We start from the raw sequence: 12,699 nt of genomic DNA, 5'->3' as shown, positions 1-12,699 counted from the left end.
CGTGCAGGGGCGGCGGCGGCTCCGGCTAGCTGGCGGCCGCGCTCCGGCGGCCCGGCCCGGCTCCCACCCGGCGGCGGCGACGGCGACGGCGGCGGCGGCGGCGGCGGCGAAGGCAGCGGGTCCCGGCCTCAGCTCTGCGCGCCCGCGCTCCCGGCACCGCAGCCAACAAGTTCGGAACGAGACTGACAGCTCGCTCGCCCATTCGTCACCCGCTCACCTGCATATGCATGAGGGGGCGGGGCCGCGCCGCGGGGTGGGGCCGGGGGGACCCGGGTGCGCCCCAGGCTTTAAAGGCGGCGGAGGGCGTCGCCTGCCAGCGCCCAGGCCCGGCGCGCGCCTCCCAGGGCGCCCCGGCGGCGGGGGCACGAGTCCTCGGGGTCAGCGCGGGGGCCCGGCTCGCACCTCCGCGTGAGTCTGCTAGGCGGGCGCCGGCATCGCCAAGCTGCCTCCCCTCCTCCGCCCGAGCTCCCTCCGGTTGTCAGGAGCCAGGGGTGGGGCGCCCTGAGGTTGCCGTGTGGTCCCCTTCCATCAGTGCGCCACTGCCGCGCTCCTCGCGGTCCCAGGGGAGATGCCGCCTCCTGCTCGGATTAGGGTTCGGCCACCACGCGGGGTGGCGCGGCCCTGAGGCCAGAGCCCGGCTCAGCCCCTACTGCCCGCCCCCCACCTCCTCCGGGAATCTCCCTCTCCGCGCAGCTCCTGCCGCCTCCACGTCGGCTGCAGGGGGCGCTGCGCCCCTCCGACGCCCCTGCCCTCCCCTCTGCAAGGCGCGCGGGTCCAGCAGCCAGTCAACACATGCTCCGAAGTGCCGACTGCTCAGCTCGGCGCTGGCATGGGGGTCGCCAGGCCATGCCCTCAGGACATGTTCAGGCCGCAGGTCTGGACTTGGGGGGTCGAGAGGAGGGAAACCGGGACAAAGGTCGGCAGTGCCTGTGCCTGAGGGCTACCCCAAGAGAGGCCTCCCCCTGCTGCCCTGGTCACCAGGCTTCCTGGTCCACAGGCTTCCACACCCCACCCGCTCCCTGGATGACCTCGCAGCTACTCCACAGGGTCAATACCAACGGCACTTGCCTCTCCTCCACTGACTGCAGTCCCTTCCAGGGCTAGGGGTCACCTTGGTGGTTAAAGATCCCCATATGGCCCGACGGGTCCCCACCCCATCCCCATGATCACTGAGCTGTCTTCTCTCCCCCAGCTCCTCTGGCAAATCCGCCCTGTGCCTGGAGCTGGGTGGCAGTGCAGTCCCCCTGCCTTGAGCAAGTCAGTGCCACCATGGGGCTGGGGGTGAGGGCTGAAGGAAGAGAGCGTCGAAAGCACAGGTTTGGGCTATATTCAGGCGCTGGGGGCCTGGCCAAAGGAGGGCAGGAATGTAGGCACTACCCTCTCTCACTAAGGGTGCCAGTACAGTCGCACAGGGAAGCAGTGGCCTGTGAACACCCCACACGCAGGGTCTGCCTGCCCCTTCCCTGGGTCCCTCCAGGACCCAGGCTCAGCTGAAGGTCCCTAAAGGGCCCCCCATGCCCACCTCGGCTGGCTCTGCTCACGCAGAGTGCCCACCCCAAACGTAGTAGCGGGTAGGCTTTGTGGGGATGAAGACACAAGCCACGATGGGGCCCGCACAGAGACTCCCACCAAGTAAGAGAGCTGTGTTCAGAGCTGCCGCCTTCCCGTGGGTGGGCCGGGATTATGCCTGCAGGTGGAGGGGCTCCCTGTGGCGATGCCACCTCTCCTGTGCTTTCACCTGGGGGCAGGTACTCAGGTACTTGAGAAAGGGGGACCCTAGGAGGACAGAGGAGCCCCCTGCCTAGCTCCAGAGGCCCAGGGCTCCATCCCCTCCTGTGCCCACTGCCCCACTATGGTGGGGGAGGGGAGCTGGGTGCCTCTGCTGGGCACTCAGCCAAGTGGGGAACAAGGGAGACTCGGCCCCTGCACACCCTACACCCTCAGGAGCTCCCAGCCCAGGGGTGGGTAGAGGACTTAGACATGTGATGCAGAACCTGGCATGGGGGGCTGCCAGAGGGTGGATGGGCACAGGTCAGCCAGGGAAGGAGCTGAGAACAGCATGTGCCAAGGCCCTGAGCCACAGAAGTGGGACCCTGGTAAGGGTCCTGAGTACAACCCAAGGCCAGTGGGGACACGAGAGTACTCCTGCTAAGACTGACAGGGTCACAAAGGCAACTGCGCTGGGTGGGCACCACAGTGACCCTCATTTTCACAAAGAAGACCCCTGACTGTGGGGAGGGGAGAGGCACGGGGTGAGGTCGGGGCTCTGCCGTGGTGCAGGGGAGGGGAGGGGCTGGTAGCTGGATTGAGGTGGGGAATTCCAGGGTAGGAGGGAACCCAGGGAACAGCCCCTCCAGGTTCCTCTCCCTGGTCCAGCTCCTGCTTCCTGCCCTTGGCCAGCTGTGGGAGGAAAGGATTGAAAAGGCTGGCCGTGCAGCGGCTTGCGGCGGTGCGGCTGACCCTCGGGGGTGCGTGGGGGCCTGTTCTTGCAGCGGCTGCATTTCAGCCCAGGCGCCTCCAGCTCAGCCGTCTCAGCAGGAAGGCCCCAGTGAGGGATACGCTTATCTCAAGACTCAAGCTCAACCCGCAGGGGCCGAAGCCTGCCTGGAGCGCTGTTGCTGGCCTGAACAGTCTCAGGCTACAGAGAGCCCAGGCTGCCCTGCCAAGCAGGGGAGTGGTGGCCCCAATGTCTCCCTCCAGGTCCTTTGCAGTGAGACCGGCCTGAGTACCCATGGCTCAGGGCAGCTGGGTGAGCATCAGGGCAGTACCAGGGGATCAGTCCCCATCCCCTGCCCAGGGTGGCTCCCTCTCCTAGGAGCCACTCCCTGGACCTCACAACGTCCAGGAAAGACCAAGGTCAGAAGGTGACCACACCTGCCCTTAGGAAGGAGGGGGACAGAAGAGGCATTGGAGAGGGGGTCCCTTCCCTGCAGGAATTTCTGCAGCCCTTGAGCCAGAAATGCCAGGCAGCTGGGCCCAGGTTGGAGTTCCCCAGAAGGCAGCAGTGGGAACCCTTGCGCCCCACGCAGATTTCACAAAACACATTTGCCCTGGTGCTGCACCTTGCTGGGGTGAGGGGTTGAGATGGGCAGGGCCAGGGCTCCAGCCCCAACCCTCATCAGACCAGGCTACCCAGTATCTTCCAGAAAGGTCCCTTGTCACTGTCCTATGGCACACTGGACCACAGCACTCTCCAGCCTCCTGGAGCTACCCGTGCCCCAGCCTGGGGGGCTCCCACTCTGAGGGGCTTGGGTGTGCTCTCAGGCAGGTGGTGCCCAGCTTGTGTGCAGAAGGCAAGGGTGCAGCTGCTCAGCATAGCCGGGGCTTTGTGCCCACAGCACACTCCTGGGGACCAGGCTGGGGACCAGGCTGCCAGGAGTTTGGAGAGCCAGCAGGGCTCCAGAGTGAGCTATGCTTCCGCCGGGTCCTGCAGTGCTAAATATAGCGGACAGGGAGGGGAGTTTCCGGTTACAACCCCCCTCCAGTGCCGGGAAATCAATGCCAGCTCCATTAGGCCCGGCAGTGCTGCCTGCTGACCCGCCCCATTGGCTGCAGAGCAGAGTGAGGGGCTGGACTACACCCAGGTCCAGGTACCCTGTCACCTGTCCCCTCGGTGCTTCAGGGGACAGACCCACCTGGTGCCTGCCGGAGGTCACTCTGAGGCAGTGGCCTGCTGGTCAGGCCGGAGGGCCCACCACAATCTCGTGGGGTTACCAGGCCGGGTGCAGGGAAGGACGGCACAGCAGGGCTGCTGGGGCCAGGCAGAGCTCCTGTCTTGTGAATGTCCTGCTGGGGCCTCACCTGGGTAGGGTGAAGCTGACAGCCCCTCCCTGGCAGTCCTGTTGCTGGACTTGCTGGCGCCCACAGGGCCCCACCTGGGCCACAGCCAGCATTTGCATACAGGTGGCGCTGCTTTTGTGGGCCCCTGAAGCACAGCCTCCTCAAAACAGCCTCCAATGCCAGGCTGTCTGGCACTGTACTGGATGACAACAGGGTGTCAGTCCCCACTTCCCCCCACCAGAGTGGTTAAAGATCCCCATATGGCCAGGGTGTCATATGGGGATGCCACCCTGCAGGGTACTGAGGCTTCCTTCCCTCACAGTCCCCTTCTCCACCTTCCTCCTGGGAGCCACAGCCTGGACCTAATGATGTCCAGGAGAGGATCCTGCCCCAGACTGACAGCCCAGCAGTGCCCTCGAATGCCCACAACCAGTGCCAAGGTGCCCATTCGCCTGCGGAGCCGTTATTGTGCACCTGTGGCCCAGGAAGCTGGCCAGGTGAGCGGGGTCCCTTCCTGCCCCACAAGCACTCTGGGCGCCTGGGGAGCTGCTCTGAGCTGCACGAATCTCCCACCGCCCAACCCTCAGGACAGGTCAGAGGGCAAGGCCATGGCATACAGGCCAGAGATGCTCAGGGGCTGGAAAAGCCTGGCGCTGGGTGGGCCAGGCTGAGGCCATGCCCTGGGACCAGGACCGGGCTAGCACCACGAACCCGGCCAATGTCAAGGAGACCACTGGCCCTGTGCTGCCACCCCTCCTCTTGAGGCCAGCCCGCAGACATTTCTGCATACCCCACAGGCCCAGGAAGGTCCCCTCGAAGACTGCCAAGGCCTGGGGTGCATGGAGCAGCTACTGAGGCACCCAGCACAGGGCAGCTTTGGCTCCGGGCTCTAGTGGAGTGGCTCTAGCCCAGCCCCAGTCAGGGCCGGGACTCCACACTTGCCCCAGGAGCAGGAAGGACTTTTTCTGCCTGAGCAGCCTGCCCAACCCCAACTCCTGAGTCCTGGCTCAGCCACCCTTGCTGCAGGCACAGCTCACTCTGCAAGGTCAGAGATAGAGAAATTCCATGCTGTCTAGCAGGCACACCCCAGGCCCACCATGCTACCCTCATGAGTCCCAGACCCCAAGAGCAGGCACAGCGTGGCCCTGCCTGTGGAATCCCTGAGCCTGTCCTCTCCTGCTGCCTGCTCTCCAGGCTGCTGGAGAGCTCACCATGTTCCCAGGCCCACCTCAGTCCTCTCCCGCCCTTCCCCAGTCCTCTCCGAGGCCCTGGTCACAGAGCCCAGAGCCAGCAGGCAGAGGCTGGAATGGTGCAAGCCTTTATTGGGTCTGCAGGGTGGGGGTGAGTGGCCAAGGCTGGCCTCTGACTAGACCCCCAGAATCTCACTGGAGATCCAAGTGGGGGGCCACCTGGCTGAGGAACCACGAGACACCAAAGATGACGCTGAGGGTCTTGGGGATGTCCGGGTCGTCCGCAAAGGCCTGGGCGCCTTCCAGGGGCAGGTGCACCACCTCAATGAGCTCACCCTCCTCCACCAGGCCCCCGCCTGGACCGCGTCGCTGGGCGTCTGTCACCTCTGTATAGAACATGGTCTGTCTGGAGCCAGTCAGTCCTACTCCAGACCTATGGGTTGAGAAAGGGTCTGCTGGGCCACCCACATTGGCCCCACTGGCCCCAGCCCCTCCTACCACCCTCTCCGCTCTGCTCCCTCCGCCCTCCAGCAGGCAGGACTCTGGGATGACCTCTCCCACCCAGATGCCCACCTGGAGTGCACACCTGTGGTGCCTCCCTGAGTGGGGCAGCCCTTCCCTGAGCAGGTTGTACTCGCTAGGCGGGGAGGGTCTTGCAGACGTGATTAAGGACCCTAACGAGTGACCTGAGCTCATGAAAAGGGAGAGCGTCCTAGATGGGTCTGGCCCAGTCGGGACGCTCTCAGGAGAGGTGTTTCAAGATCAAAGGTGGAGAAATCCAGAGTTGTGCTGCCAGCCCTCAGAGGAAGCAGCGGCCATGCTGGGAGGTGGGAGGAGCCAACAGCCGGTGGGGAGGGGGCCCTAGGTCCCCAGCCACCAGGAGCTGAATTCTGCTGTAACTCCACGAGCTGGGGAGACCCCACACCCCCATGACTTGGCAGATCCACTGACACCCGGCCCGCAACCTGGCAAGGCCCTGAGCAGAAGACCCACCCCCATCTGCAGCCCCCAGCACAGAAACCCTGAGGCTGTACCCAGTGTTGGAGCTCCTCAGTGGGTGGCTGGTGTCCAAGGCAGACACAGGCTGCAGAGGCCCAGGCCAGGACCCAGCCCATGCCCAGGACGCAGGCTGGCTGGGAAGCAGGGACAAGCGCAGCAGGCCCAGCACGGCCTTCCCGCAGGGTGCCCCACCAGGCACCCATGGGACCTGAGTTCCAGACAGTAGACAGCATGTGATGACCCCCCAAAGCACGGCAGTGTGGGGCGGGGTGGTGGCGAGGTCCCCAGGCCCAGGCCCAGTGGCCCAGACTGGGGAGGGGTGAGAGGGAGTCCCCTCGCTCAGTAGGCAGTGGCCGGAAGTGGGCTGCTGGCCATCAGGAGGGTGAGGCACCAATGGCAGCAGCCTGGACTGGCTGTGTGGAGGGTGGCCACGGCTGGGGGAGACGGCAGAGGGGCCACGTGTGGATCTAGGGAGAAACGGGACCAAGGGGCATTTGGGGAGATGGCCAGGGCGGGGGGAGCCCTGGCTCACCCCAGAAGGGGCTGTTGGTGGCATGAGCTGAGGCCGGCGGAGGCCTGCAGGGTACAGACCACCTTCTGAGATGTGCCCAACAGAACTGGGGGCTTCCATGCCCCACCTTCAAGGTCTCCCCACCCCCAGGATGGGGACCCACCCTAGATCGACCTCACCCAGCTGCTTCCTCGCCCTCCAGCCCCTCACCTCCCGCAGACCCCTTCCTGATGGCCCATTTCCGGCAGCGGCCACTACAGCGCCTCTGAGGGAAGTGGCAGGTCTGGGGTTTCCAGCCCCAGTTTCCGCCGGCTTGTGAAGGAGACAGGCTGGCCCTTGGCCTGGCTGAGAGGAATCTGCCAGCCAGGCTGGGCCACACCTCCCCCACCCCCGGGCACGTTCCAGCCTCACTCCATCACGCCCCGAGCTGACTGCATCCCTGGGCCCTGTCCTCTGCTGCGGCAGCTAAGGGGCCTGGCTCACCTCCAGAATCAAAGAAGGAGCCACGGGCTCTGCCACCGGGTGGCTGGATTCTGCTGTCAGCCCAGCCCCGCTCAGGCCCGCAGAGGCAGGCGCCCGGACCCCCCATCAGCCCCATCTCCAGTCCTGCGTCCCAGAAGCCACGGCCTGCTCTTCACAATGCAAGTCTTCGCAGACTGCTCACTTCCCAGAGCCCTCCTTGGCTCTCCAGCACCCTTACAATCCGGCTGTGCCAACAGAACCACTGCAGCCCGGGCTGCTTGACCACTGGCCTGAGAGCCCTCACCGTGCGGCCCCTCTGCCAGGACTCTGCCCAGGCCACCTCCTCCAGGCGGACCAAGGGGAATCCAATCCCTCCCATGCCTCCCGACTGTGCTCAGAACCACAGGCCGGGGCATGGTGGACACCTGCAGAAAACCGAGGCCCCACCCTTCACACCCAAGTCCACCCTTCAGAGTGGAAATTCTGCCTTTAGCTTGGAGGCCACCCCACCCAGCCAAGGGCACACCCAGGTGAAGTCCTTGAGGCTGCCAAGGCAGGAGGGCCCCAGGCTCAACCCCAAGTGGCCCATGTGCCAGGCTGACAGGTGCAGAGACTCCCGGTGCTTCTACCAGCGGAGTGGACCCTGGCCTCTGGAGAAGGCCGTGGAGGCTGGTGCTCGGCTGGTGGGGTTGGGGCTCTGTGACACCCTCCTCCTTCCCAAGACCTCAGCTGGGGTCAGGAGCCCACCATCGTGTCCCTGGGGAAGTAGATGGGCTTCTTCTCAACGTCTTGTCCTGAAAAGGCAACCCCAGCTGGCAGGCCTCATGGGACAGGAGTCGGGGCCTCAACTTTGGTGGGCTCAGGTCCCAAAGTGCAGGCCCCAGGCCGTGTCTCTTCCCCGGGAGGGCTGGAGCCACCTCCTCTCCAGCCCAGGACACAGCTTCTCCCTCATTCCTGAGCCACTCTCTGAGAACAGAGCTGTGACTCACCCCTACCCCCAGCACCGGGTTCTTAATCCCACAGGAAGTAGAGGCATCTGTCAGCAGCAGCTGCCACCCGGCCTGGCCCCACATGGCTGGGGGCCGCAGGCTGGGGGCACGGGGCCCAGCACGCTCCAGAGAGAGCCCCAAGAGCCCAGGTTCCGGCCTGGCTGAGGATCTGAGACGCGTTCTGTCCAACCCTCCCCTAATTTCACATTGAAAAACAAGGAGGAATCCATCCTGCTTGCATGCCCCAGGGACGGGGCACTCACTCTCTCCCAGGAAGCCTCTCCCATCTCCTGAGCCACACCACAGGCCGGAGGGCCTGGTCCCACTCACCAGTACGTGGCGACCCGCCGCAGATCAGAGGGGGCTAAGTTGTAGCCACACTCCTCCCAAGCCTCCTTGCAAGCCACTTCCTCCAGCGAGAGCCCAGGCTGGTCCACAAGGCCGGCACACAGCTCAACCATCACCCCTGCTGAGCCGGGCAGGGCTGGCTGCAGCTCCCGGGGCCTGTCCTGGTCTACAGCTGCTAGGGACTCTGGGAAGTGGCGCTCCACCTCGCCCGCATACACAGCTGCGTGGGAGGAAGCCAGACCACGCTCACAGCTGCGTGGCGGTCACCCACTTAGCCAGACCCCCTGGCAGGGCCTCAGCTTCCCCTGGAGCCCCCTCCCACATCTGTATTCAGACCCTCAGGACCACAGGGACCCTTCGGATCCCCTTCCCACCCCAGCTGGCCTCACCTGGCCGGAACTGCTTCACCAACACCAGGCTCCTCCGAGAAGAGTTGAATAAGAGAACGGTCACACTGTGCACGGGGAGAGGGGCTCAGCACAGAAGCAACCATGGGCGCTGCCTGGTGCCCGCCTCCGATCCTCTGTTCCCAGCGGGCCCATCCCACCTCCTTGCCAGCAGCCCAGGGAGGTCAGGCCCCTTGCTCAGATAGGATGGCCGAGGCCCAGGCAGGGCCAGGGCATTCCAGGGTCATGGTCCGGCCAGGACCCAGACCTGCTGCATTCCAGCTGGCAGGACGGGAGGCAGGGGGCAGGGAAGGACACCAGGGCAGCTGCGTAGGTCAGAGTGCCAGCAGCTGCGGCCGGGTGACTGACAGGACGTTTGGCCTTGCTGACCAGCTGCCCACCAGCCACACCCCTCGAGCCATATCGCCATCCAGCCCAGACCCTGGATGCCAGGGGCAAAGGCTCCAGGCTGGCCTCTCCCTGCCCGAAGAGGCCTGCCTGCCATCATGGTCCCGGCAGCCTGAGCAAGGACCCAACTCAGTCCCCAGGCTTCAGGCTGACCCCACAGGGACAGGAAACCCAGAGGCCAGGAGGGATTTTGGGGGTCCACACAGGAAACAGAAACATCAAGGAGGGCCCTGCCTGGTGCCCCACCTCCCATCCTTCTGTTCCCAGTGGGCCCATCCCACCTCCTTGCCAGCAGCCCAGGGAGGTCAGGCCCCTTGCTTAGATAGGATGGCTGAGGCCCAGTGTCCCCTGGGCCCAGTGTCCCCTAGGCATCATGTGGGGCTTCCCCAGTGGCTGGGCTGGGCCAGGCTCTCACCTGTCATGTGTCTTCATGAAGTCCCATGACTTCTGGGTACCATTCTGGAAGAGGCAGGATAGCGGTCAGGACAGGCCAGGATGGGCAGAGGTGCCTGGGGAACCGAAGAGGCCACAGACGCGCTACACCCACTCCTAACCAGGGAGATGTGCTCACAGCCTGGGCCCAAGGGAGCCAGGAGCTGCAGCTTCCGTGGGCAGAGGAGCAGGTGGCCCTGGAGGGGCAGGGAGGCCCAGGACAGCCTCAGGCCCTGGAGTGAGGCAGGAGACCAGGGAGAAGGGCAAGGGAGGCCTTCAGGCACCCCATGAAACACTGCCTGGCACAGACTGAACACACAGGGCTACAGAGAGATGAATGCAGTCACCAGGTGTAGGCAGGCTCATGGAAGCTGAGAGAGGGCAGGCATGATTCCCTCATAGCAGGGCAGGGAGGGCCCCCGCAGGCAGGGGAGAGGTCGGGTTTTCCTGCTGAAGCTTCCTTGGGCCACTGAACAGAGGAAGATGGGAGGGCAGGAGGGGCAGGCACCAGGAGCAGATGGGGCAGGGTGGCACCCGGCCAGGTTGGGAGACCACACTGCAGGACTCCGTGACTCAGTGATGGTGACCAGGCTGGGCCCCCTTTCCACCTCCAGATTCTGGCCTCAGCTCTCCCACATATGCTGTGGTCCTGCTCTCCTGTGGCTGGCCTCCGCCTTCCCACTCCCCCACGCTGGGCACACTGCCCTGGTGGGCCTCCTCACCCTGGTGTCACTCAGTGAACGGAGAAGGCAGGATGGGCAGGTGTGTGGGCTGGGCCTGCGGGGGGAGACTGGAGCTGACATTGAAGGGGTTCTGAGATGCACTCGCATCCTGGGGGCTGGGCCGGGGTCCCTCGGGTTCCTATCTCCAGCATGCTTGGCCCATCTGCTGCTCCATCACTGGGTCAGCCCCGAGGCCCTGGCCAGCTGCTCGTCCCACCCTGGGGGCTCTGCCCAGACTGTGAAACAGACAGAGGCCAGAGCAGCAGGGACACAGAAAGTGCAGCCAGGTCTGCAGAAGAAGGAAGAAGCCTTCGTGAGGACTTCCTGGTGGAGGTGACAGAGGTGAGGGAAGGGATTGTGGGCAGGCAGAGGCACAGAGGCCCTCTGAGCTTAGCTGGGAGGCAGAGAAGTCCTGGCAGGAGAGTGCCGGTTTCCTGGGGAAAGGAGGGCTGGTGTCCTGCGCAGATCAGGCTACCCGAGAGGCCATGGGGCACTACTCCCGGGAGGCGAGCCCAGGCCTGCCTGACATCCAGCCACCTCAGAGCCAGCCACCCACCCAGGGCAGGCTCCAGGGAAGCCCCCTGCCCACAGCCTGCTACATGGCTCTGTGCCATGCCCCTCCCCGCCACAAACACTTCCCTCACCCATGCAGGTCTCAAGGACCCTCTCGGCTTAAGCTCAAAAGTGTCACACCCTTAGGTCCAGCCAGGTCAAGGTGCAGGAAGGTTCAGGGAGGCCACTGAGGCCTGGGAGGGAGGGCAGGGCTGGTCAAACAGGCCCCCTCTGCCTCAGAGTCATGGGGTCCCCTGCCTTTGGTTTCATAGGCCTCCCCTGGCTGGACCCAGCAAAACGCTGAGGGCTGCAGCTGTCCCTGGGTGGCAGGCAGTGTCCAGCCCAGTGTCCCTTGGCCCTGAGGAGATGCCGCCTGGCCTGAGCCTATGTCCGTGTCCACCATAGCCACGGCCCACACCAGCTCAGCTCTGGTTCCCAGCACCCTTCAACAGAGCTGTGCCAGTAGGCTGCCCTCTGAGGCTGTGAGGGCTGCCCTGAGAGCTCCAGGGGGAAGTGGGGGAGAGAGTACTGCCACCAGGGTCACAGTGGGGACCTGCCTGGGCCACCCTGCACCCCCTGCTGCCTGAGGCCCAGCCCTGGGGGGGCTGTGGAGAAACAAGCAGGCATCCCGTGTGGCCAACTTCAGGGAAAAGGGCAGTGACCCCATGTCCCCACCTGCTGTACCTCAACTGACGCCAGCTACCCCCTGCCAGTGCCATCAGCTCAGCTTTGCTCTGGGGAGAAGGATCCCCTGTCCTCCAGAGCCAACAGGACTCCCACAACAGGGAAGTGAGGGGCACAGGGCCTCTCTCAGGCTGGGGGCCAAGAGGGCTTCACAGGGATGGCGAGAGGCAGGGTCCTGGACGTGACGGTGGGAACAGGATGCCCCCTGGGGGAGGCAGGCAGGCAGAGAGGCACTGTGACCTGGACCACCTGACCTGATAGAGAGGCAGGGGGCAGGACTGACTGTGGCCAGGAAGACTGTGGTCTTTGCCAAAATGGCATGGAGGAGCTCTGGCAGAGGGGAGAGCTGCTGGGGGCAGGTGGGCGTGTAAGCAAAAGGTGGGACCCAAGCCAGACAGGGCTGGGCATGGAGGAAGGCGTGCCAGGACTCAGTGATCCACTGGATGAGTAAAGAGGATGGCAGCAGCAACTCCTTCTCCCAACAAATGCCTCATGCCATAATCCCCTTGCTGTGGGAGGCCAAGGCAAGAGGATCAGTTGAGGCCAGGAGTTCCAGACCAGCCTGTGCAACAGTGAGACCTCTCTCTACAAAAAAAAATTAAAATTAGCCGGCTGTGGTGGTGTGTACCTGTGGTCCCAGCTACTGTGGGGATTGAGGCAGGAGGATCACTTAGGCCCCGGAAGTTGAGGCTGCAGTGAGCTGTGATCATCCCAGTGCACTCCAGCTTGGGAGACAGAGCAAGACCTCATCTCAAAAACAAAACATTTCTTGTGAACCTACCATGTGCCCGGTGCCATGTCAGGCAGCACAGCCCCTTGTCCCGGGGACTGGCATGGGAGGAGGTGACACCCTGGGAGGTGGGGAAGGCTGAGCTTAAGCAGATGGAGACTACAAGGAGGTGCTCTCCCTGGAAAGAAACCCAAGGAGGGAGGCAACTTTGAGAGGCTCTCTCAAGTTCCACTCGGCTCCTTCTCCTACGTCCCTGCTCCTCTGAGCTCCCTGTTCCTTCCTCCTCGGCCCAGCTGTCTTCTCCCTCGAGCTGTAGCAGGAAAGCCACCTTTCCTGATCGCCAGGGCAACCAAGGAGTCCCACTGCCAGAAGGGTCGGATGGGGCGGGCGGGAAGGACCGGGCCCAGCAAAGCGTCCTTGAAAGGATGAGTGGTCCCTCCTCAGATGTCCCTCCGCGGCCCCACCCGCCGGCCTGACGGCTCAGTGGGTCAGGGAACCAGCTATCC

At 64.4% G+C, this 12,699-nt stretch overlaps 1 protein-coding gene across 2 annotated transcripts in view; it reads right to left on the bottom strand.

Annotated features, from left to right (window-relative positions):
- Positions 1 to 5,085: 5,085 nt before the first annotated feature.
- NUDT14 (nudix hydrolase 14) overlaps positions 5,086 to 12,699 on the bottom strand; it is an 8,260-nt gene continuing 646 nt past the window's right edge. Inside the window, exons 2-5 of one of the 2 annotated variants that reach the window (XM_032267596.1) lie at positions 9,489 to 9,532; positions 8,669 to 8,733; positions 8,262 to 8,499; positions 5,086 to 5,403 (exon numbers count right to left, since the gene is read on the bottom strand). In XM_032267596.1, coding sequence (XP_032123487.1) covers positions 5,163 to 5,403; positions 8,262 to 8,499; positions 8,669 to 8,733; positions 9,489 to 9,532 — 588 coding nt within the window. In that variant the 3' untranslated portion in view covers positions 5,086 to 5,162. Of the gene's footprint in view, positions 5,404 to 8,261; positions 8,500 to 8,668; positions 8,734 to 9,488; positions 9,583 to 12,699 lie in introns of both variants that reach the window. The other variant, XM_032267597.1, reaches the window with a different exon arrangement.

The sequence above is a fragment of the Sapajus apella genome, unplaced genomic scaffold (assembly GCF_009761245.1).
Source record: "Sapajus apella isolate SASKATOON/1434 unplaced genomic scaffold, GSC_monkey_1.0 scaffold170, whole genome shotgun sequence".
Lineage (NCBI taxonomy): Eukaryota > Metazoa > Chordata > Mammalia > Primates > Cebidae > Sapajus > Sapajus apella.
The sequence above is the reverse complement of the archived record's forward strand: the minus strand, read 5'-3'. Positions and strand labels throughout refer to the sequence as shown.